This window comes from Periophthalmus magnuspinnatus, chromosome 11 (assembly GCF_009829125.3).
Source record: "Periophthalmus magnuspinnatus isolate fPerMag1 chromosome 11, fPerMag1.2.pri, whole genome shotgun sequence".
NCBI classification, from domain to species: Eukaryota; Metazoa; Chordata; class Actinopteri; order Gobiiformes; family Gobiidae; genus Periophthalmus; species Periophthalmus magnuspinnatus.
This window is the reverse complement of record NC_047136.2, coordinates 29,967,925-29,994,736: the sequence shown is the minus strand read 5'-3', so window position 1 is coordinate 29,994,736 and position 26,812 is coordinate 29,967,925. Positions and strand designations below refer to the sequence as shown.

The 26,812-nt window shown below is 43.5% G+C and overlaps 1 protein-coding gene across 1 annotated transcript in view; it reads left to right on the top strand.

Moving 5' to 3' along the window:
• The window catches only part of LOC117378383 (tenascin-like), a 64,505-nt gene that overhangs the window by 20,871 nt on the left and 16,822 nt on the right, over positions 1 to 26,812 (top strand). The window contains 5 exon segments of the mRNA XM_055225246.1: positions 1,605 to 2,786; positions 4,001 to 4,116; positions 15,545 to 15,695; positions 21,199 to 21,468; positions 23,669 to 26,452. Coding sequence (XP_055081221.1) covers positions 1,605 to 2,786; positions 4,001 to 4,116; positions 15,545 to 15,695; positions 21,199 to 21,468; positions 23,669 to 26,452 — 4,503 coding nt within the window.

The window sequence follows — 26,812 nt, the reverse complement described above, 5'->3', positions numbered from 1 at the left end:
AGTTGAAAAAACTGTAGTAGAGTAGAAAGTACAGATACTTGCTCTCAAATGTAATGAAGTAAAAGCAAACAGTATCCACTTTAAAATCTGCTTAAGTAAAGTACAGGCCTACCTAAAATTTAAATATAACTTAAATATAGTACTACTACTTTTACTTTGTTGTTGAGTTTAGATTTGTACAAACATGTTCTAACATGTGATTATGTGTGTCAGATGTCCTCCCTGTGTGTCAGATGTCCTTTGTGTCAGATGTCCTCTCTGTGTGTCAGATGTCCTCTCTGTGTGTCACATGCCCTCTCTGTGTGTCAGATGTCCTCTCTGTGTGTCAGATGCCCTCCCTGTGTGTCAGATGTCCCCTCTGTGTGTCAGATGCCCTCCCTGTGTGTCAGATGCCCTCTCTGTGTGTCAGATGTCCTCTCTGTGTGTCAGATGTCCTCTCTGTGTGTGTCAGATGTCCTCTCTGTGTGTCAGATGCCCACTCTGTGTGTCAGATGCCCTCCCTGTGTGTCAGATGTCCTCTCTGTGTGTCAGATGTCCTCTCTGTGTGTCAGATGCCTTCCTTGTGTGACAGGGGTCCTGTAGTTTTGATCTGTACAAACATGTTCTAAAATGTAATTCTTATATTATTTTGTCAGTTCTTCTGGACGTGTTTAAAATATTAACTTTGAACATAATCCTCTTATTAAAATATAAATGGCAAATTTAATCACAATCATAATGCTTGTCAGAAAAATCTCGGTTAGATATTTTTCCCAAATTATTCAGCCCTAATTTTATCCGACTGAAGATTTTAAGTGTCCTTTCATCTGGTTAATGTTTTTGAAATCGTTGCTTGCGCTCCCATCCAGAAGTTATTTTCAGTCTTAAAGTTTAGCTTGCCTGGAAAACAAAAATCAAACACTTCTCCAATTCTTTACAAAGATGTGAGTCTGGTCACTGATGAATGATTGATATAAATTGTACATAGATACCTGCTAGCTGCCGTGTTTCAAACAGGAAGTGATCATAGACGTGCATCCTGCTCCATCGACTCTGGGTTCAATTCACTTTTCACTTGTGTCCCCTTTTTCTGTAACTGCTGCTGTCAGACTCATCATTTTGGCCTTAAAATGTTTGTATTAACCTGCTCTACATGATCCTGGGGTTTTTATGTCACAATTTTATTTTTCAAAATGATTGTCATATTTAACATAATATCTTGCAACTCAAGATATGAACATTAATAAGAGCCAAATCAGCTGCCTTGTTTCCCTGAGTTCACTCCCGCTAGCGTTAGCTTGATTGAGAGCATTGCTAAGCTCCTGCCCCCTCATAAACTAGCGGTGTGGGCAGGAAGCGGTGTTACCTTCAACAGCTCCAAATTGGCCGCTATAACTGCTAGCCTCGATGAGCCACATTTGACTCGAGCCGATTGCTGTGGGTGACATCACACTCACTTAGTCCACTTCTTTATACAGTCTGTGCAAGGGACTGAAAAACATGGAGGATTTCTGCAGAATTAATGAGCAAAGCATTAAACTCAAAATGTTGGGTTATTTTGCAGTTTCAATATAAATTTTTAATGTGAAATATTGTTCAGACTATCATCTTTCTCTCCTCCGCAGGTCCAGGCTGCTCTATCTCGCCCGACTCTCCTCTGTGCCCAAACGACTGCAGTGACCAGGGCCGCTGTGTGGATGGCCGCTGCGAGTGCTTCCCTGGGTTCTCCGGAGCTGACTGCGCCAACGAGGAGTGCCCTGTCGACTGTGGCCAGAGGGGGCACTGCGTGGACGGGGAGTGCCAGTGTGATCCCGGGTTCAGCGGCCCCGACTGCTCCCAATCCTCTTGCCCCGGGAACTGCAACAACAGGGGGCGGTGTGTGAATGGGCATTGCCAGTGTGATCCCGGGTTCAGCGATCCTGACTGCTCCCAATCCTCCTGCCCCGGGAACTGCAACAACAGAGGACGCTGTGTGAATGGAAAGTGTGTTTGCGAGTCTGGGTTTATAGGAGAAAGCTGCGCCGATATTACATGCCCGGGAAATTGCAACAACAGGGGGCGCTGCATTAATGGGAAGTGTGTGTGCAATTCCGGGTTTGGAGGAGAAAAGTGTACAGATAAAACATGCCCTGGGAACTGCAACAACAGGGGGCGCTGTGTGGACGGGAAATGCCAGTGCAATCCTGGGTTCAGTGGTCCCAACTGCTCCCAATCCTCCTGTCCCAGGAACTGCAACAACAGGGGGCTCTGCGTGAACGGGAAGTGTGTTTGTGAGTCAGGGTTTGGAGGAGAAAGCTGTGCTGATAAAACATGCCCCGGGAACTGCAACAACAGAGGGCGCTGTGTGAATGGACAGTGCATATGTGAGCCAGGGTTCGATGGTCTGGACTGTGCCGGTAAAATGTGCCCGGAAAACTGCAATGGTCGTGGCGTGTGTGTGGATGGGAAGTGTGTTTGTGAGTCCGGGTTTGGAGGAGAAAACTGCGGAGATAAAACATGCCCTGGGAACTGCAACAACAGGGGGCACTGTGTGGACGGGAAGTGCGTGTGTGCCAGAGGATTTAAGGGAGTGGACTGTGCGGAGAGGGCGTGTCCAAACGAGTGCAGTGGGCGGGGAAAGTGCATGGAGGGGCGGTGTGTCTGTGAAGGTGGCTTCACTGGAGCTGACTGCAGCGCTAAAGGATGCCCCGGGAACTGCAACAACAGGGGGCGCTGTGTGAAGGGGAAGTGTGTGTGCAGGAGAGGCTTCAGTGGAGCAGACTGTGGGCAATGCCAGGACGGGCTCACCGGACCCAGCTGTGACACAGGTATGACATGTGTGACAGGTGTGTGACAGGTATGACAGGTGTGTGACAGGTATGACAGGTGTGACAGGTGTGTGACAGGTATGACAGGTGTGTGACAGGTATGACAGGTGTGACAGGTTTGTGACAGGTATGACAGGTGTGACAGGTATGACAGGTGTGACAGGTGTGTGACAGGTGTGACAGGTATGACAGGTGTGTGACAGGTGCAACAGATGTGATGGGTATGACACAGGTATGACACAGTTATGATAGGTGTGTGACAGGTGTGTGACAGGTATGACAGGTGTGACAGGTGTGTGACAGGTATGACAGGTATGACAGGTGTGTGACAGGTGCGATAGATGTGACAGGTATGACACAGGTATGAAACAGTTATGATAGGTGTGTGACAGGTGTGACACAAGTGTGACAGGTGTGACACAAGTATGACAGGCGTTATAAGTGTGGGACAGGTGTGAGAAGTATGTGACAGGTATGACATAGGTATAACGCAGGTATGACAAGTGTGCGACAGGTGTGACAGATGCGGTAGATGTGACAGGTGTGACACAGGTATGACACAGTTATGACAGATGTGACAAGTGTGGAACAGGTGTGCGACAAGTGTGACACAGGCATGACAAAGGTATGACAGGTGTGACAAGTGTGGGACAGGTGTGACAAGTGTGGGACAGGTATGACATAAGTATGACTCGGGTGTGCGAAAGGTGTGACAGGTTTGACACAGGTATAACGGGTTTACCTTCTCCACATGTTAAAGGAAGCACTGGAAAGCGCCTGGGCAGAGAGAGACCAGCTATCTGCATTAAATAAAAACACAACATAAACTCTGATGATTGAGATGAAAGTCTGGATGAGTTTGGGGTTTTCGAACTAAATAAAAACATGACAGACTAGATCTGGACCAGGACTGGACCCAGAGGCAGGACTCACATAGGTCCTTCGTTTTAGGTGTCCCTTTCAGACAGTGAAGCCTCTGATCTGCTCAAACTGGACTCATAAAGTGCTCATGCCTCATACACATGTGCATCCCACAACTAAACCAGGGCTAAACCAGTACTAAATCAGGAATAAACCCGGACTGAATCATGACTTAACCAGGGCTAAACCAATGCTAAACCAGGACTAAACAGAAGTCAATCAGTATTAAACATAGAGCTGAATCAGGACTAAACCAGGACTAAACTAGAACTAAATCTTCTGTGTTGTTTCAGTGATGTCGGCTGTGGAGCAGCTCCGGACCAAAGACCTGACCCAATCTTCGGTCACTGTGGTCTGGACTCAGCCTCCAGTCCAGTATGAGTCCTACCTGCTCAGCTTCACCAGCAAGGTACATCACCAACAACCAGTTTACTGTCACAATAATCCCATGCTAACAGCACATTTCCTGTTTAACAGCTGATAAAAACAATATAATTAAATGCAGACAGTACACAGCAGCCTCATTTTGACTTCAAGAGCTGCTTATAAGCTGTATCTGTACTGGGGCAAATCAAACGTTACTTTACTATAACAAATCAGATACAGGCCCTTTAAATAATTTTGTTACATTACATTTACTTGAGTAACTTAAATTAAATTAAATTGTGTGACCAAGTTCCTCACCCTATCCCTAAGGGTGCGCCCGGCCACCCTACGGAGGAAACCCATTTCTTGTATCCGCAATCTTGTCCTTTTGGTCATTACCCCAAGCTCATGACCATAGGTGAGGGTAGGAACGTAGATTGACCGGTAAATCAAGAGCTTTGCCTTTCGATTCAGCTCCTTCTTTACCACAATAAACCAATACAGCGACCGCATTACTGCAGATGCTGCACTGATCCGCCTGTCAATCTCACGCTCCATCCTTCCCTCACTCGTGAACAAGACCCCGAGATACTTGAACTCCTCCACTTGACTCACCACCCACCTGGAGAGGGCAAACCACCTTTTTCTGGTCGAGAACCATGGCTTCGGATTTAGAGGAGCTGATTCTCATCCCAGCCGCTTCACACTCGGCTGCAAACTGCCCCAGTGTCTGCTGCACGTCCTGGCTCGATGAAGCCATCAGGTCAACATTATCCGCAAACAGCAGAGATGAAATCCTGTGGTTCCCAAACTGGACCCCCTCCGGCCCCTGGCTGCGCCTAGAAGTTCAGTCCAAATATAATGAACAGAACCAGTGACAAAGGGTTCAACATGCACCGGGAACAGGTCTGACTTACTGCGGGCAATGCGAACACACCTCCTGCACCGGTCACACAGGGTCAGCCCTTAGCAAAGCCCTTAGCCCTTAGCAAAGGGCCCCGGACCCCATACTCCCAGAGCACCCCTCAAAGGACACCACAAGGGACACGGTCGAATGCTTTCTTCAGATCCACAAAACACATGTGGACTGGTTGGGCAAACTCCCATGAACCCTCGAGGACCCGATGGAGAGTATAGAGCTGGTCCAGTGTTCCACGAATCCGAGATTCGACTATTGGTCGGATTCTCCTCTGCAGTACCCTGGAGTAGACCTTACCAGGGAAGGCTGAGGAGTGGGTTGAGTACCTGAATGATCCTGGGAGCTATGTTGTCGGGGGCTTCATGCCCCTGGTTGGGTCACCCATGACAAACAGGTCCAGGGGGACGGGTCAAACTAAGACCGTTCAGAAGCCCCTTATGATGAGTGCACAATCAAGGTTTGTGAGGTTGCCCGGACCGCCGTCACTGGGGCCCCACCCTGGAGCCAGGCCTGGGGTGCTTGAGAGCGAGAGCCTGGCAGCCAGGTCCCTCCCCATGGGGCCCAGCCGGGCTCAGCCCAAAGGAGCGACGTGGGGCCATCCTCACGTGGACCCACCACCTGCGAGAGGATCTGTAAGGGGCCAGTGCAGAGAGATCTGGGTGGCAGTCAAAGGCGGGGACCTCGACGAAATGGAGACTGGCTCTGGGGACATGGAATGTCACCTCGCTGGGGGGAAGGAGTCTGAGCTTGTGTGAGAGGTTGAGGCTAGATATAGTCGGGCTCACCTCCAAGCACAGTTTGGGCTATGGAGCCCAACTCCGTGAGAGGGACTTTTACTCCTACTTGAGTAATATTTTTATTCAAGTAACAATACTCTTACTTGAGTAAAAGTTGTGGTTCCTCTTCCCACTATGAGTCTAAAGTGACTTGATCTCATTTTTGTGTCTGTTTGAAAATACCACATTTTGTGCATTATTTATTGTTATAAATCAGATGTTACGTCCAAACAGTTACTCTTTAAGTCTTGCATGAGTAGAAGTTTTCCATAATTTAAAGAAACGCCGGCCTTGAGTGCAACCTTCAGCTACTCTACCACCGCTGACTTTTGGTAAATGTGATAATTATCTTGCTCTTTTTCCTGGACACAAATGCTGTTTAGCAGAACCAGGAACGTGGCCTGTCTGATTACTGTAGCTCTTAGAACCAGCTAAACAAACGTCATTCACTTAAATGGAGCAAATATGAACCAGACACTGCACAGGGATCAGAGGAGAGACAGGAAACTACTTTCTAAAATGGCTTTAAACTGTTTTAGACAGATTCATATATTTTTCAAATTTTGACTTGGTTTGGTGGAATAGTACCTGACAAAAATATTCATCATAATTTTGTATCAATTAAGTGGCAGTTTTTGAAAATAATTTAGAAAACAAAATGTTGGAAAATACAAGAATTAGCACTGAGTTGGAAAACAGAATCCCTTTGCCTCTGTCATTAACACGTCTCATCCAAAATGAGACAATTTACGCACAAAGAAGACATTTTCTGACCATTTAAACCTTCATTTAACTAAGTAATGCTCTGTTTTGCCCCTTTTTAAGGGTTTTGACATTTTAAACTTAAGTCGACTGACTATTTCAGTTCAGTTAATGCTTAAAACACCCAAATTGTGTGTAAAGGCCTAATTCTTGATCCTCAATATTTACTGCATTGGAACACTTATACATAAATGTCCACCTACAAAAACAGCTATAAAAGTCATAAAACATTTTTTTTTAAATCATAGATTCATATTTTTCATACTTTTTTCCAACTAAATCCAGATCCAAAGATTTTTTTTGAAAAATCTATATTTAAACCTTTAAATGCTGGTTTGACAACTTGAATTTCATGTGTAGTGTAAAAATGCCCTCTCAAATTTCTATATCTTAAAAAAAAACTGAAGCTTTTGGGTAACATCACTTTAAAATGAGGTGTCCTTGTATGTATGTGTGTACGTATGTGTGTATGTATGTATGTAGGGGTGTGTGTGTGTGTGTATGTATGTATGTAGGTGTGTATGCATGCGTGTATGTGTGTATGTATGTATAGTTGTATGTATGCATGTATGTATGTATGTGTGTCTGTGTGTGTGTATGTATGTATGTGTGTGTATATGTATGTATGTATGTGTGTGTATGGATATATGTATGTATGCATGTATGTATGTGTGTGTGGGCATTTATGTGTGTATGTATGTATGTATGTATGTGTGTGTATGTATGTATGTGTGTGTATGTATGTATGTATGCGTGTGTATTTATGTATGTATGAGTGTATGTGTGTATGTATGTGTGTGTATATATGTATGTATGTGTGTGTATGTATATATGTGTGTACGTATGTATGTATGTGTGTGTATGTATGTATGAGTGTATGTGTATATATGTGTGTGTGTATATGTATGTATGTATATATGTGTGTATGTATGTATGTGTGTGTATGTATGTATGTGTGTGTATGTATGTAGGGGTGTGTGCGTGTGTGTGTATATATATATGTATGTGTGTATGTATGTATGTGTGTGTGTGTGTGTGTGTGTATGTGTGTGTGTATGTATGTGTATGTACCTATGTATGTGTGTGTGTGGGGGGAGTGTGTGTGTACATATGTATATGTGTATATATGTGTGTATGTATGTACGTATGTAGATATGTGTGTTTATGTGTCGTAATGACTGACAGGAGGGACCAAAGAGACAGAACTCTGGGAAAGGTTTAATAGTGTTTATTTACAGATATACAGTGTGCAAATGAAGGTAGATCGATCAGTTGGTTGAGAGCGAGGTGTTTGCCGTGGTCCAGGGGTTGAGCATGAATAGCAGAATCTGAGACGAGATGAACAGAACCGGTAGAGGAGAGCAGGGTCAAAGACAGAGGAGATGAGCTGGTCCAGGGAGCGGGACCTGATGAGGAGCAAAAATATCCAATTCAGCAAAAGTCAAAAAGCACAAAAACATGAACTGAGATGCAGTTGATTGTGGATTAGGTGCAAGTGTGCACAGGAGGAGCCAATCACTGCCCAGCTCCATGCTCAGATATAGAAGGGAGGGTGAAAAGGTGCAAAATAGAGCAGGACAGACTGGGATCATGACAGGATGTATGCATATATGTATGTGTGAGCGTATGTATGTATGTAAGTATGTATGAATGTGTGTATGTGTGTGTGTGTGTATGTTTGTGTATGTAGGGGTGTATGTGTGTGTGTGTATGTATGTTTGTAAGTATGTATGTATGCGAGTATATGTATGTATGTGTGTGTGCGTGTGTGTGTGTATGTATCTGTGTTTGTAAGTATGTATGTATGTATGCGTGTATATGTATGTATGTATGTATGTATGTATGTATGTATGTATGTATGTATGTATGTATGTATGTATGTTTGTACAATGAGGCAAAAAAGTATTTATTCAGCCACCAACTGTGCAAGTTCTCCCACTTAGAAAAGATGAGAGAGGCCTGTAATTTTCATCATAGGTTCACTTCAACTATGAGAGACAGAATGGAGGGAAAGAATCCAGGAAATCACATTGCAGGATTTTGAATTAGTTAATTGGTAAATTCCTCGGTAAAATAGGTACCAGTATTTGGTCACCTTCAGACAAGCGAGATTTGGCTCTCACAGACCTGAAACTTCTTCTTTAAGAGGCTCCTCTGTCCTCCACTCGTTACCTGTATTAATGGCACCTATTTGAACTCATTATCAGTATAAAAGACACCTGTCCACAACCTCAAACAGTCAGACTCCAAACTCCACTATGGCCAAGACCAAAGAGCTGTCAAAGGACACCACAAACTAAATTGTAGACCTGCACCAGGCTGGGAAGACTGAATCTGCAATAGGTAAGCAGCTTGGTGTGAAGAAATCAACTGTGGGAGCAATTATTAGAAAATGGAAGACAAACAAGAGCACTGATAATCTCCCTCGATCTGGGGTTCCACGCAAGATCTTACCCCGTGGGGTCAAAATTATCGCAAAAACCGTGAACAAAAATCCCTGAACCCCACGGGGGGACCTAGTGAATGAACTGCAGAGAGCTGGGACCAAAGTAACAAAGGCTGCCATCAGTAACACACTATACCGCAAGAGACTCAAGTCCTGCAGTGCCAGACATGTCCCCCTGCTTAAGTCAGTACATGTCCAGACCTGTGTGAAATTTTGATGATGCAGAAGAGGCTTGGGAGAATGTCATATGGTCAGAAGAAACCAAAACAGAACTTTCTGGTAAAAAGTCAACTTGTCGTGTTTGGAGGAGAAAGAATGCTGAGTTGCATCCAAAGAACACCACATCTATTGTGAAGCATGAGGGTGGAAACATCATGCATTTGGGCTGTTTTTCTGCAGGTACCAGGACGACTGATCTGTGTAAAGGAAAGAATGAATGGAGCCATGTATCATGAGATTTTGAGTGAAAACCTCCTTCCATCAGCAAGGGCATTGAAGGTGAAACGTGGCTGGGTCTTTCAGTATGACAATGATCCCAAACACACCGCCCGGACAATGAAGGAGCGGCTTCGTAAAAAGCATTTCAAGGTCCTGGAGTGGCCTAGCCAGTGTCCAGATCTCAACCTTATTGAAAATCTTTGGAGGGAGTTGAAAGTCCGTGTTGCCCAGCGACAGCCCCAGAACTGCTCTAGAGGAGATCTCCAGGAGGAATGGTGGGGCAAATACTTTTTTGCCCCACTGTGTGGTACGCATGTGTGTGTATCTGTATATTATCTGTTCCACATCAATCCATCCATTTTCTTCCGTTTATCCACAGACTCCACATGCAATGGTAAACAAGTATAAACTGACAAAAAATTGTAAAAATTACAAATGTCAACACATTTTCTCAGATAAAAAACGATCGTGAAACATATTTTTATTTATTTTTGTTGCAATGAAAAACAAAAATAAAGGTACATTTCCAGAGTAATGATTTCCATTTCCTGATTTCCTCCATCTGTTTCAAAGCCCATGGGTGGAATAGCTAAATGAGCCAGAGCTCATTTGAAAGCTTGAAGTCTCAAGACTCAGGGCCAGAAAACAATAAATGGTTATCTTTTACCATTTTGAAGATATGAGCTGTTATGTAAAACTTGTGTCTCTTGTCACTGATAACAATGGCTCATTTAATTTCACGTAACTTTGACTACTTACAACAAAGCTCATGTTAATTCTAAAGAGCTGTGAAGGGCCTGTCTGAAAGCCTGAAGTCTCTAGTTTTCAGTAAAGAAAGCAGCACGTGTCCATCTGTTGTGGACACACAGAGATATGTGCAGACAAGTGCACAGCATTTTTCTGTCACATGTGACAGGCTCGACTCCAAAGGGCTTATTATAATCAGTGGGAAAATAGCCAAAGTTTCAAACATATGCCATTAATGTGTAAAAGTGTTTATTGGCCCTCGCCACTCACGAAGTGATGGCGAGGGGCATTGTTCTTCCTGTGTTTCTTCTTATTATTATTTTTCCGCCAAAACAATCGCAGTTTTCACCCCCTGAACGTCGACGAAAAGTCCCACATATAGGTATAGGATTGACCGGCTCGGCGAAAAATTTCATAAAATTGGCATCGCGACAATGTCCGAAGCACACCGGCTCGACAGCGCCACCTAGAAAATTCAAAATTTTAAAATGAATTGGGAGCCGACACGCATTTTTCGCCCTAGCTTGACGAAATTCACACCAGTGATAGAGCTCATGGAGACAAGCAAAAAAGCCAATCATAGTGTGGCCCTAGGACGGACAGGAAGTCGGCTATATTGAATCGAAAATTCGCCAAATTTTTCGCTGCGTGTTTTCAAAACGCTACTAGTCTCAGGTTTTTGGTCCAAATGAGCTCAGATTTCACATGCCACATCCAGACACATGGGTTTTCAGAAGTTATCCACGTTTTCTCCAAATTCCACACGGTTCGCCCGTACGCCGCCACCGAAAAACGCCTTCGTTTCCTGTTTTTTCGATGTCCTCTCACAACCACAGGCATTGCCCTACAGAGCTCACATTCACATCACATATGTGTGATTGGGGCATGAATGGAATGCAATATTAATTTTAATCAAAATGAACACTATAGCGCCCCCTACCATAGGGGTGAATCGCCAACATTATCGGATTCCTTCGAAATTCAGGGAATAAATCGGTGGCATCAGAAGAAACAAAAAATTTAATTATGGCCATGAGTCATTTTCCACGTTTAGCCACCAGGGGTGCAAACACTCAAAAAAAAAAATCATTAAAAAATTTCTTACACGCACATACATGGTTCTAGACAGCTGAAATTCTCATCACAAATGTGATATCAGGGTATTAATAGAATGCACTATTAATTGTTATCTAAATAAACACTATAGCGCCCCCTACAGTATTGGTAAAATACTCAACTTTGTCCGATTGGCATGAAACTTGGGGACATTATTTTGGGCATTAAAAGGGGCAAAAAAGTCAATTACACCATACCTGTATTATGTACGCGGTTGCCGGTTCAACGCCTTGCACAGCCATTGTAATGTGTTGGTCACATATTTATATAGAAACTGTGTGAAGGGGGGCGGGTTGCAGCCGTGGGGTGGCCGGGCGGGGAAAATGGTGCGTGGGGGCAGTGGCCGGCCCCGGGCGGTCGCATGGGGGGGCGGTCGCGCGGGGGGCGAGGGCCATCATCGCCGCTTGCGGCTTTAATTTTTTATTGTTATTAAAATATTTAAAAATAAAGATCAGAAGGCTCCCTTCCCATTATAAATAATAGGACGTATGCCTCAGAAGTGATTAAAACTAAAAATGCCACAAATTTCAAATTTTTGTTGAAACTGTATGTACCCCATTATAACCTGGCTTCAGTTTTCTGGAAAATTTCAAAGTTTTAGAGGCCATTTGTACACTACATGTGAAATACAAGTTTTCAAAAAGGCAATTAAGGCAATGAAATTCTGATAATTTTTTATTAATTTGATATTTGATATATTAGAGCAGTTATAGATCTTTGGATTTAGTTGAAAAAAAAAGGATGAAAAAATATTAATCTATGATGATTGTACAGCTATTCTTTCAAGTAAGTGTAACTTTTTTATTAATATTATGGTTGCTAGGTAACAGTTATGGAATTACCTCTATATATGTCACATCTGCTGACCGTGTTCAACCAGAAAGGACAATTATAAACTGCACCAAAACCACACCTATAAAAGACTAAATATTGAAATGTTAAGTATGTTTTAGAGAAATGAGTCATCTGACCTGTCAAACGCTCTTTCAATTACCTTTAAATCACCATTATGAGGGACTCAGACTCATTGCATTTTTGCCAGTTCAGCAAGAAAAAAACCCAAAACAAAACTGCTGATTTGTGTACTAATAGAATGCTGTGGAAACATCTAAACGTTTGTATCTAATAAATAAAGGCCTGCTCATTAAAAAACCTCACTGGACACCATAACACTTTTGAATGACCAATGAGCTGCGAGTGCATTGGTCATGTGACATGTCGGCAGAGGACAGTGTTGACGCGAGGACACAAACAGTGAAACGTTTAGACTAACCGAGATGGATTATGGAATCACTGTTTGTTTGAACTCACATTAAACACTCATCGTTCAGTAGGAGCAGTGCCAACTCTCACTGAACAGCTGAAAGCTCTATACACATACAACGGCATATACACTACTCAGAGCAGTGCCAACTCTCACTTAGAACAGCTGAAAGCTCTAGACACACGCAACTCTACATGCACCGTCAGAGCAGTGCCAAAGCTCAAAGAATGGCTTAAAGGTCTATACACATGAGAAATTGTATATCTAAATTGATATAGCTAGCCCCTAGTCGCCACATAGGAAGTGAGCATAGGCATGATTTAGCTCAACTCTAGCTCCAATTCACTTTCTTTAAGAAAAAATAAATAAATAAATGTTGCCGCTCTCTCTGTAACTGCTGCTGTCAGGCTCATGATTTTGACCATAAAATGTCCATATTAACCCACTCTATATGATTCTGAGGTTTTTATTTAAGATTTTTTTTTTCATTAGCTGTAGGTTTGGTTGATAGTGTTGCTAAGCACCCACTTCACGCTAAACCAGTGGTGCAGGCCTTCAACAGCCTTGCTCCTGATTGGCTCTATGCTTCCTATGATACATGCAGTTGGATTTCCAAATATGGAACTTGGCTCCAGGCTGGGTGATGTCACAGTCCCTCATTCCACTTCTTAATACAGTCTATGATGCACATACAAAAACTATAAGCACCAAACTATAAGCAGAGCTGTGCCAAAACTCACTGTGCTGTGAAAGGAAAGACGTAAGTGTGACCTGAACAGCTGAAAGGTCATTACACACTTCATCAGTATGTGGCACAAATCTCTATGCTATGGAGGCAAACCTCTCTGTACGGTAAAGGGACACACATGACAGTAAAGGTCTGAGCAGCTGAAAGGTCTCTACATACACAACACTGTAAGCATCAGTGATAGCAGTTGATATAGAGGACAGTCAATCTTCCTGACTTCCAAACTATCTATGTCTCTTTATAAATACAACAAGTTGACATATGGTTCCAAAAGACGATAGCCCTGGTTTAATTAAAAAACTGTATCAAAACCAGAACTGTGTGAGAGAATGTAAAAGATTTCAACTTGGCTTCAGCATAGCAACAACAAACAAAAAAACATAGACATGACTTGACTGGAAATAAACCAACTAACACCAAACTGGATCTAAACCAGTCCCAGGTCTGGACTGAGTCTGGACCAGAAAGGGAGCAGAAAGATGTCAGACTCAGGGACAGATGTGACGCGGATGAAGATGCGGGCTGTTGTCACGGAGACAAGTAAACAGCGTCACAAACATGGCGTCGGCCAAAGGGATGACTTCAGCTCCTCAACACAGCTGGATCGCCCAGGAAAAACAACAGAAACATGAACAGAGAGAGAGAAAGAGAAAGAGTCTAACCAATGACCTCCTCTCTGAGAACTGTAACCACAGTAACACAAGGAACACAAGGAGAACATGCACACTCCACTCAGAGAGATCAGGGGTCTAACCCAGAACCTCTTTGACCTTATTTCTTCGTCCTATGTCACTGTCTGGACTTTGAGCCGTTTTAAAGGTTATTGTGAATAAATTACTGATGTTTAGTGTTGTTGTCAAGGAAACAGACCAAAGCCCAGCTCCGGGGAATAGCTGCTCATTCATTCAAAAAACAAAAGACATTTCACATCAGAAACAGGACAAACCCTCTGTGCTTCAGGGAGCACAGGGTCACGCCTCCTGCTGCACTGAAGAATGAAGCAGTGTAAATGTTGCATTTGGTGACACTGAGTAACATCAGGCAGAGCAGCTGCACTGGGCCCGGGCCCTTAGGAGCCTCTATTGTGTGGTCTGTTATTATGCTCGTATAATGATAGATTCATGAGGAGTTTTCACACTGCTGTGAGCATGTGTGCTCTCTGGTTGTATACATCATCAAGCCTGTAAACTGAATTAGTGTAAGTGCACAGCATTATTCTTTAAAAAGCTGCTCTCTGAGAAAAGTGAACATCCACAGTGCAGCTTGACTCCGTGCTCAGCTGCAGCCTGGTTTAATCAGACCCGACACTCACGGGCATGTGTGGGTTTGATTCAGCTCTAGGCATCCTCTGCTACTTACAAAGGGAATGCTCCAGACACTTTCCACTTGAGCCCAGACTTAATTTGAGCCTCTGATAAAGAAGCAGCAGATCAAGTCCAAATGATCAGGACGATGTTTTTAATGACTAATATTCTCCAGATGCTGCTTCTGTCTCCCCAACTCTTTGTCTCACCAACTTAGACTTAGACAAACTGGTGTGATCCTTGAGGCAAATTGCTTCAAAATGAATCAAATGCAAAAGGTGCATTACATAACTTTTTGGTGGAGGCCTGCCACCTGCTTGATTTGGAGGACATGTTATGTCCTGTAATGGTGCCGTCAGCCACTAGAATCACCTGCGGTATGTTTAATGCCCTACTGTGGCATTAAACATACAACATCTCCATGGAGATAATCAAGTGGTAGACCCTCAACCAGAAAACCTAACCTTTTTATATGCAGTATATTTTAAATGGACAAATAAAAACAGGCAGTGGCTAATAGGCACTGATGAAATACTTCATCCCTCCTCCTCCTCACTCTCCCTTCACTCTCCCTTTAGTGCTCCAGACTTCACCCCTCCTCCTCACTCTCCCTTTAGTGCTCCAGACGTCACCCCTTCTCCTCACTCTCCCTTTAGTTCTCCAGACTTCACCCCTCCTCCTCCTCCTCCTCCTCCTCACTCTCCCCCTTTAGTGCTCCAGATTTCACACCTCCTCACACTCCCCCTTTAGTGCTCCAAACTTCACACCTCCTCCTCCTCACTCTCCCCTCACTCTCCCTTTAGTGCTCCAGACTTCACACCTCCTCCTCACTCTCCCCTTTAGTGCTCCAGACTTCACCCCTCCTCCTCTTCCTCACTCTCTCTTTCAAATATGGTTGTGGGTGGAGTTTATCAGTTTACTTTAAATGTTCCATGTTGTTGTTGTTTATAGAAGGATGGGTCAGAGGTGGAGGCAGAGGTCCCAGGCTCTGTCTCCTCCTTCACTCAGAGCGGACTGGCCCCTGGGCAGAGCTACAGCGTCACAGTGACGGGGCAAACGGGAGAGGGCAGAGGAGCTCCAAACTCTGCACTCTTCAATACATGTGAGTATCGTCCTGTTGATGTCAACAACACTCACTGGGGGAGTGATGCTAACTGCGCACTGCTCTGTCTGAGGTTCTGTTACTCAAATTAGACTTAAATCTGAGTTTTGTTTTAACACAGTCTGACCATAAAGGACTGACTTATCTGAACTATGACAGATGAGCTGATTTGTGCTGCTAAACAAGTCCCTCTCAAATAACATCATAGTCACAAGCTAGCTAGCATTAGCCAACAGTATTTCAGTTATATATTGATCACATATTATATATTGATATACTGTGTTTGTTAGTGTGTGCAGTGTGTCACCATGGTAACTTCTGAACATTCTGCCATAGACATACATGTAGAAATTCCCCAGCATGATATCACTGCAAAGTATCAATAGTAAAGACTGTCTAGTTCCAGCAGACATGTTCTGAGTGGAGAATTCTACTCAAGAACTCAGACAGGATGGAACTTAAAATGGCCATTACCATGGAAATCCGCTATGTTTGTGGCTGTAGTGCAAAACTCTCATAGAGATATATGAGCCAAAACAACATTAAAACGTAAACAAAAGTGGTGGAACAACCCAATAAACCCGGGTCACTGCTGGTAAATACATCTGTGACTCTATAGCATCACAAAACATTTGAATGAACGCTAATGCTAGTGTTTAGTACCTTCAAATCTCCACAGGTTCAACATTAGACTCACGGAACATTCTATGAGGTGTGATGTCACAATCCCGAGCTCTATAGGGAGCTGGGTCCTATATTGTTATAAGAGTGCATCAAAATCTACTTGAAAGTGTTCATATCAACACAAGGTAAATTTCACGTACATTAAAAAATATTGGGATTTATAAAACCCTCCATAGCACTCCCTCACGCGCTGTCCTCTCAGAGTTTGGTTTCTGCAGCACAAAAGTGCACACATGATCCTGCCTCACATCACACCCCTTTAACACCTCCATTTCACCAGGAAAGGACAATGCAAAGTGAGTTCTGAATTATATTTGCCTATCCATAAGCCTGTAATGAGCCTATAATGAGCCGATAATGGGCCAATAATGGGCCAATAATGGGCCGATAATGAATAGGTTTGATTGACAGACAGGGGCAAAGAGAGAGGGGGTGGGGAGGAGACGCTGCTGCAGAGGACAGAGACGTGTGGAACATTTTAACACATTTTTAAAATATGTGCTTTACTGAGATAACCAATGTTTTGGAGCACCTACAAGAGTGTGAAACACACTAAAGAGCTTACTCGTCATATCGCTGTGTGCACCAGTTTGCACACAGAGATTTGAGCACAAGCAGGGCTGGACTCAGCTCCTTTGGTCCTAGGTGAGATTTCTGATGGCACCCCCTGCTCCCACCTGCAGTAATAATTTGAAAACTGATCGAAATTAAATTGAAATCTGGATATTTGTGGCAAGACCTTTGTGGAGCACTCATTAGGGGAACTCAAATTCTCTATTGATTTTGTAGCAGGTCGTTTTAACAGCATGGGGGTCTGGGGTACCCTCAGGAATTTTTTAAACAAAACTAATGTAATTTCCTGTAATCTAGGGTCAATTAGATCAAGTAATAATTTTTTACAGTTGTTATTTTCTGTATATTTTTGCTTATTGGGTACTTTCTTCCAAGATTCAAAGGGGCATTAGTTATTATAAGAACACTTGTGGCACAGTTGGGGCTAACCTGTATTTTACACTGTGGTTCCCAGTGGAACCCCAGCCCTCTGCTGCCTCCCTGTGCTCTGTAGCCAATGACATCACCCAGCCTCACAAAATGTTCTGCTCGAAAACAACGGAAAACTAAATGAATCCTTTCTATTGCATTTGTGCTGCTTTGTACTGTGGAAATTGTTTGTGCATATTAATAATTATTAATAATATTTTTTGTGGTAATTATATAACATCATTTAGAACCAGCTGACAGCAGTGGGTTTAGTTTTTAGGGGGGAAAAAGTGATCTCAGGTGGTGGAAAAGTGTGTCTCAGTCTCTACTTATTTGCTTTTGATTTATATTTTATGTCTTAAAAAAATGTATAAAATATTATATTTTTTTTGGGCTTGCTCATTGCTCAGCCGCCACATGTTTGAGTTCACCCCGGTGAAGGAGAGGGTCGCGTCCCTATGCCTCTGGGTCGGGGACAGGTCTCTCACTGGGGTACTCTGCAGTGTAGAGTACCCGGCCTTCATGGAGTCCCTGGGAGGGGTGCTAGACAGTGCACCAACAGGGGACTCTGTTGGTCTCCTGGGGGCCTTCAATGCCTATGTGGGTAATGACAGTGACACTTGGAGGGGTGTGATCGGGAGAAATGCCTTCCCCAGTCTGAACCTGAGCTGTGCTAGTCACAGTTTGTCCATAACAAACACCATGTTTGAGCACAAGGATGTACATCAGTGCACGTGGCACCAGGACACCCTAGGTCGGAGGTCGATGATCGACATTGTTGTCGTGTCATGTGACTTCCGGCTGCATGTCTTGGACACTCGGGTGAAGAGAGGGGCTGAGCTGTCAACCGATCACCATCTGGTGGTGAGTTGGATCCGCAGGCGGAGGAGAAAGTCAGACAGACCTGGCAGGCCCAAGCTCATCATGAGGGTCTACTGCGAACGTCTGGTGGAGTTCTCTGTAACTCACACCTCCGGGAGAGCTTGTCCCTGATCCCAGGGGAGGCTGGGGACATGGACTCCGAGTGGGCCATGTTCTCCACCTCTATTGTCAATGCGGCTGCTCGTAGCTGTGGCTCTAAGGTCTGTCGTGTTTGTCGCGGCGGCAATTCCCAAACCCAGTGGTGGACACCGAAAGTAAGGGATGCCGTCAGGCTGAAGAAGGAGTCCTTTCGAGCCCATGGCTCGTGGGACTCCTGAGGCAGCTGATGAGTACCGGCAGGCCAAGCGTGCCACAGCACTTGCGGTCGCAGAGGCTAAAACTCGGGCTTGGAAGGAGTTCGGGGAGGCCATGGAGGAGAACTATCGAATGGCCTCAAAGAGATTCTGGCAAACTGTCCGACGCCTCAGGAGGGGGAAGCAGTGCTTCACCAACACTGTTTACAGTGCGGGTGGAGAGCTGCTGACCACGACTGGGGATGTTGTCAGGCAGTGGAAGGAACACTTTGAGGATCTCCTCGATTCCACCTTCACATCTTCTGAGGAGGAAGTAGAGACTGGGGACCCAGAGGCGGACTCGGCCATCACCGTGGCAGAAGTCACCAAGGTGGTTGGCATGCTCCTCGGTGGCAAGGCTCCGGGGGTGGGCGAGATCCGTCCCGAGTACCTCAAGTCTCTGGATGTTGTGGGGCTGTCTTGGCTGACACGTCTCTGCAACATTGCGTGGCGGTCGGGGACAGTGCTACTGGATTGGCAGACCAGGGTGGTGGGACCAGGGGGACCAGAGGATGTGTTCCAATTACAGGGGAATCACACTCCTTAGCTTTCCCAGTAAGGTCTATTCCAGGGTACTGGAGAGGAGAATCCGACCAATAGTCGAACCTTGGATACAGGAGGAGCAGTGTGGTTTTCTTCCCGGTCACGGAACACTGGACCAGCTATATCCTCTCCATTGGGTCCTCGAGAGTTCATGGGAATTTGCCCAACCATTTACTTTCTGCATTTGGAAAAGCCATTCGACCGTGTCCCTCATGGTGTCCTTTGGGGGGTTCTCCGGAAGTATGGGGTCCAGGGCTCTTTGCTAAGGGCTGTCCGGTCCCTGTATGACCGGAGCAGGAGTTGTGTTCACATTGCCCGCAGTAGGTCAGACCTGTTCCTGGTGCATGTTGGACTCTGTCAGGGCTGCCCTTTGTCACCAGTTCTGTTCATTATATTTATGGACAGAATTTCTAGGCGCAGCCAGGGGCCGGAGGGGGTCTGGTTTGGGAACCACAGGATTTCATCTCTGCTGTTTGCAGATGATGTTGTCCTGATGACACTGGGGCGGTTTGCAGCCGAGTGTGAAGCGGCTGGGATGAGAATCAGCTTCTCCAAATCCGAGGCCATGGTTCTTGACCGGAAAAACGTGGCTTTCCCTCTCTAGGTGAGTGGGGAGTCCTTGCTTCAGGGGGAGGAGTTCAAGTATCTCGGGGTCTTGTTCATGAGTGAGGGAAGGATGGAGCGTGAGATTAACAGGCAGATCGGTGCAGCATCTGCAGTGATCTGGTCGCTGTATCGGTCCGTTGTGGTAAAGAAGGAACTGAGCCGGAAGGCAAAGCTCTCTATTTACTGGTCAATCTATGTTCCTACCCTCACCTATGGTCATGAGCTCTGGGTAATGACCGAAAGGACAAGATCGCGGATACAAGCAGCCAAAATGAGTTTCCTCTGTATGGAGGCAGGACGCACCCTTAGGGATATCCCCTATTCCTAAGGGTGCACCCTGCTTGGTCACACGGAAGGAGCAAAGCACGTCGAGAGGAACCAGTTGAGGTGGCTTGGGCATCTGCTCAGGATGCCTCCTGGATGCCTCCCTAGGGAGGTATTCCGAGCATGTCCCACCGGGAGGAGGCCCTGGGGAAGACCCAGGGCACGCTGGAGTCACTATGTCTCTCGACTGGCCTGGGAATGCCTTGCGGTCCCACCGGAGGAGCTGGAGGAAGTAAGGGAAGTCTTGGAGTCCATACTTAGACTGCTCCCCCCGCGACCCGAGCCAAGAAGAAGAAAATAGATGGATATTAAATACTTTTATTTTCATTATAAAAGATTGTCAACATTATTGTGCCTTGAAGATGGTCACGGAGTCTTACATTTAGTCCTGCAAAAGTCTGCAAACAATTATTTTGAAGAGTGGCTTTTACTACATAAGCTGCCAAATCTGCCACAATCTTTAGCAAAAATGCTGTGAGTGTTATATAGTTTTGGTGAGTGTTACAGTAAAGAAGTGTTGATAAGCAGATGGCTTATTAAACAGGATATACAATACACAACACTCGTTATTACACCAAAATATAAAAATAAATATAAAAAATCATTATGACATAAAATTTTAATTAAAAGCAAATCATTAGACACTTTTTTGAGTAGTTTTGCTAAACCTGCTGCCATCAGCTGGTCCTAAATGACGCCATATAATTGCTGTAAAAATAATTATTAATCATTTTAGAAATATGCTCACACAGATGAAAACAGTCTAATACAAATTTTTGTATGGGTCATCTGTAGGAAAGGGTCAGACATGTGGGTCAGATGTGTGGGTCAGCTGTAGAAGAGGGTCAGATGAATGGATCACCTGTAGGAGAGGGTCACACATGAGGGTCAGATGTGTGGGTCAGCTGTAGGAGAGGGTCAGATGTGTGGGTCTGCTGTAGGTTTTTACATTAGACTCCTGGACTTTATGTCATATTTTAGTGGCAAAACATATCTCAAATTCTTAACTTTAAGTGCAACCACAAAGAAAGCGCTGTAGCATTTAGAGGCAAAAGTGGGATATATAAGATGTGGAGAATTGAGTTTAAATGTTTTGATTTTATTGTTATAAAACTAGACAAAACTCTAAACTGACCAAACATGTCCCTTAGTGCCGTCTGGCCCCTCTGACCTCCGCGTGGTAAAGACTTCCACCTCCTCTGCCGTCGTCCAATGGGAGCCCTCACAGTCTGACATCGACCGGTACCGCCTCACTGTCTCCCGTGGTGACGGAGTGGGGAGAAGCCAGGAGCTGACCTTTGAACCCGGCACCAGCTCCGCCCACATCACGCAGCTGGAACCAGGGCTTAGGTATGACATCACTCTGGTGGCTGAAAAGGGGAGGAGCCAGAGCGAGCCAGTGACAACGCACGCCACGCCCGGTAAGGTCTGAATACCTGAATGATTTGGACATTTAAGATACCAAACAGACACCAAAATACAGTACTACTTTATGTTTGTTTTTTTATCATAAGGGTATGACCAAAGATAAATAGTAGTTAAAATAGCTGTTAGACATGTGAATCTGAACACCTGAATGGTTTAGGCCAGGGATGTCCAAACTTTTTCACCGAGGGCCATAAGTCTAAACATATTGGAACCAGAGGGCCACAGAGAGGTGATCACTTCAGTGTGTCATTGACATTGGTGCATTTTACACAGCTTTGACTTTACCTTTAATTAGGCTTGGAACATTCATTTTAGGTCTGCCACTATAAAGTTATTGAGTTTATAGTGGTGGAATTACTTGAATATGTAGTAAAACATTCTGCTCATGATCACTGGGCCAATTCAGCAGGAGGCCTTAGGGGCCAACACAAATTGCTCCAGTTTAGGCATAGGAGGTACCATTTCATGCTTGTCCAAATCAAGAACAAAAGACCAAAATGGCACAAAACAAATCACAGATATTCCAAGAATTATATATATATATATATATATATATATATATATATATATATATATATATATATATATATATATATATATATATATATAAAAACAAAAAAAAACCGCACTGATGCAAAATTTCAGATAAACCAAAATATTGGATCCAAACACCTGAATGGTTCGAACATGGTAGATTCCAATTTAGACACAGACTGTGATAAACTAGAGGTGTTCTCTACCGTCACTGTACCTCTGATTGGGAAACACTGCTCCAACTCTGGCTTAAACTCTGTTATGACAAACTCAACCTCGCCACCTCAAACTGTGACAGAGGTTTTTCAGTCTGAGGTTTCTGCATCGAGTTGTGAGCATCTGCAGATTCCATCAAACCCAACAGTTCATATAAAAGTACTCCCTTCAAATAGCTGCATTGTAAAACTCAGGATATTTAAAACACCAGGGCTGCACTGTAAAACAAATGACTTAAACCCTTTACCTTTAATCAAATTTACAAATACATTAATGTTATAATATTGTGTTTTGTAGGTAATTTTGCAGCATATGATTATTTAACAGTTTTATTTTGGTTTATTTACAGATTGACTCCACACTGGACTTGACTTCAATGACTCTGTTTCTTTTGCAGTGTCATGGATCGGATATTTAGGAATAATTGTTACCAGTTGTTTTTCCGCTTAATGATGACCTAATTATGATCTAATACGTGTTCTGTTCTAATTAAGGAAATCTGTTCTCTGCATCTATAAATATCTGTCCATAATTCAAAGAGTTTGGAGAAGCAGACAGGAGCCACATCACTTAGACACAGTGGTTCTCAAACTGTGGAGCTTGTACCTCAGACTCTTCTCCATTGGGCAGTTCACATCATGTTTTAGAACTGGTTCAAAACTCTCGCTCTGGTCTAGTGACGGCCTTATTTAACACAACTTTGGTCCTGGTTTATTCCTGTTTTGTAATTATTTTAAAGCAGAACTAAGTAACACCGAGAACATGGGCAAATAAACTTACTAGGTGAAAGAAGAGTGCCTCGGATCTCTTCTTTCAGCCAGAACTATGATCACATGAAAAATGTAAAATGTTGCCAAATATTTTTTAAAAGTCAGGGTTTTGCAGGAGAAATCTCTTTGGATCAGGTCCGCCATTTTCTACAAGGCTGGTTTTCCATACAAAAACAGCTGAGCGATGACAGTCACTTCAAACACCCTGATAATACATATTTTACCATCACAGGGACTTGCAAAGATATTTCATGAGGTAAAAATGTTACTTGGTTCTGCTTTAAATACAGTAGAATTAATTTAAGTCCACATAAAACCAAACCATTATAATGCTGCAAAAAATGTTTGAAAATTTTACTAAGAGAAATGGAGATACATTGAGGAGAATTACTACTACTACTACTACTACTACTACTACTACTACTACTACTATTACCATCACAATAATACCTTTAAAATCTATATGTAACACACACTTTCATTATTGGACTAAAACTGTGTCCATGTTATGTGCCCTTAAAGAATCAGCAAATATCCCACATTCTAACAGCAGAAGTCGCTCCTGTCTGCCTCTCGTTGTAAAGTCACTGATGAAACCCACATATGGAACCACAGTTGTTTAATCTGCCTTCACCTTGTTCCCCTCCAAATCCTGATTGTGTCATATCTCCAGGTTCGGCAAACGTTCTAGTGGCAGCTCTGACTGTAACACCCGCCAGTGATGACAAACTAAACCTCCCAATCGAAAATAACTATGAAAATATTGAACCACCTGAAACATCAAGACCTGAAAATATACCCAAACTCAATGCTACAAAAGTGATCCAAAGAATCCAAGTCCAGCCCTCTATCGGAGACAACAGAGACACTTTTCAACCTAAAGGAGAGAGTTACCAAATGGTCGAATTTGGGACCAATTTAGAGTCAAACAAGGAAATTAATCTGAAGAAAGGAGACACGGGCACTGGTTTGACTACTCCAGAGCCAAAGCGGACCTGCCTGAACCGTGTTAAGGTGACACATGGAAGATTAGGTCAAAAAAACAAAACCAGCGGGTGCATAGAGGGCGAGACAGACCCAACAGCTGAAAGCTCATCAGGACCCCACAGAAGCGAACAAGAACCATCACAAAACGAAGATTCAGAAGTGCCTAAAGATCGCAGCTTAGTACAGCATCATCCTCTCCAGAGACTGTTGACGGACACTTTTAATAAATTAAACGTAACAACATTTGCCATTCACCTGTCCGAGCCTTCCAGTGTCGACGAAAATGCAGAAATAGTCGCTCAACAGATCATACAAGGGTTAACACCGATTTCTACGATTAAAAAGTCTATCAAATATTTAGATGGTCCTCAAATTACCTCTTTGTCATCAAAAAGGTCACAAACTAAATCGACTTCTCCAACTTCTGCGCCCCAAATTCCAGTTCTTACAAATGCAGAAACAATTGTAAAAGAGGAAGATGACTCAACAGTGGAAAATTTTGATGATTCCAGGCCTGAAAAAGAAAGGCAAACACCCAGAGAAGGAGGCTTGTCCAAGTATCGCCGAACTCAACCGAATCGTACAGTTTTTCGGCGACTACAACCTAATCTGTGGCATTTAAGGAACAAAACTGGACTTATATTAAGAACCAGTGATGATTCTTCACCCTCATCGACTAAAATGACTTCAACTTCTACAGATTCGCCTTACCCTGCAACTGAAAAACAATTCTCGAGCAGTGACGACGGAGTTGATTTGAACAATAATGAAGATTCTGAAAGGGCAAAGCAAGCAAAGGTACCAGTGTTAGAACATCAACATGTACCACATGCAAGACCTTTTCAAAATAAAAGTCATCCCAATAGTAGGTTCTTTAGGCAGCCGATTCGACTTTTGAACAACAAAACACAAACTTCAGAGACACGGGAAGTAGGAGTAGAGGGAATCCCCACCAGTGTGGCTCCAGGAGAGACAGAACAAAATACTGCAAAAGATAGATTACCTTTAGCCCGAGGTACTTTTAACCGTTCAAGACTTGTGTTTCCACGACGACCAAATCAATATACTGGACCTTTTCAAAATAGAACCCGGTTGTTTTTGAGACCACCACAAAGAGGGCCAATACGTAAGAACTGGACACTCCAAAATGAACCCCAAAGCAGGAATAGCAATCTTGACATACAGGATAAGGCAGAGGCAGGAGTAGAGGCTAAAATTCAAGCTTCAACTTCTGAAAATCCAAATTTAAATTCAGACAATTCCCCAAAATCTAATGAAAATTTAAAAGATAGGTCTCATTTTTCAAAGTTGTTTGAAGGTGATTCGACAGCTATTAATGTTAGAGCACAGGTATCAAACAATAGAGATGATCCAGGTAATGAAGAAAGCATAAGGCAGACTAATGAATCTGAACAGATGAAAGGTCAAAACATAGGAGAAACAGATTCAGGCAAAGACGATACTGAATCTTTTACACAAAGAATTGAAATTGAAAATGATGAACAGGAGAAAAATGTAAAATCGGAAGTGAATGATCCAAAAATTCCACAAGATGAGCAGAACATTTTGGAAAATCGTGGTACAAGTAACATGGAGGAAGAGGATTTGACTATAAATGCAGACAGTGATAAGTCTGCTAAGGATATTGGTCAAAATATTCCAGAAAGTTTTGCAAAACAAGAGCGAAATAAATCAAATTCAGGAACAAGTTCTCAAGTGACAAAGACAGTTGACCAATTTGGTGACCGAGACATGATTATTTTAGCCCAAACTGAAGAGAAACCTGCTGAAACTGATGGAAAGCAAAACAATTCTTATGCAACGCTTTCTAGGAGACGGTTCAAACCAGGAGCTCAGCTGATAGGAAGAGTACCACAGCGATTCCAAGGCAAAATCTTTGCTCGAAATGGTGTTGGTGGTTTAGATCAACCAGAGAGGAGTGACCAAAACGTGGTCGCAACTAGAGGACAAAAAGATACTGAATTCAGAGGTCATGAAATTAAAAATGTTTCTGCAAATGAAAAACTAGATTTAACAAAAGAGGAACGTGTGTCTACAGATAAGAGAGGAGAACCCAGTCGTACAGTTATTCGACGATTACGCCCAAATTTGTGGCAATTACGGAATAAAACTGCTCCCATTGCGAGGCGTGGTAATGGTTCTTTGCCTTCATTGAGCAAAAAGAATCTAACTTCTACCAATATGCCAATGCGAGCAGCAGAGATGCCATCTTTGAGTGACAGAGAAGTGACTCATGTGAAGTTTAGCAAGGCTTTTGAAGGGGAAAAACAGCCTCTGAGCGATAATGGACAGGATGACAGTAAAACTTTGGGAAACTCTGGAGAGTCTGAAGATCCAGGAGAACTGCGGAGGCTGGATGAGGTCTTCTCTGAATCCGATTATAAGCTCACTGTTCTGGGGAAAGGTTCCGGCGTTCTCTCCCAGCTTCACAAACTGGTCATAAGCACAGGTACAGCAGAGCTAACCACTCTGCCACTCATGTGAATGTTGTGTCAGCAAACTACATCCTGCTTTTCATTCATAAAAAATACATGTATCTTTGTTTCCCCCTTGAAGATGTTTCCGTAGCTCCTTTTGTGCATTTGAGCATTGGTATTGCATGTATTCCATGTGTCTCACCCCAGTACAGATATATTGTATAAGCAGATCTTGAGGTCAAAATAAGCCATAAAGTTAGCATGCTAGTTGTTGATAGCTTTACCATGATGGATGGAGTTGAGAAAAGCGTAATAATTAGGATGCTCAGAATGCATAAGGTAAGTGAGGATTAACATTGGACCACTGCAAATCCCAGATACAAAATGCCAAA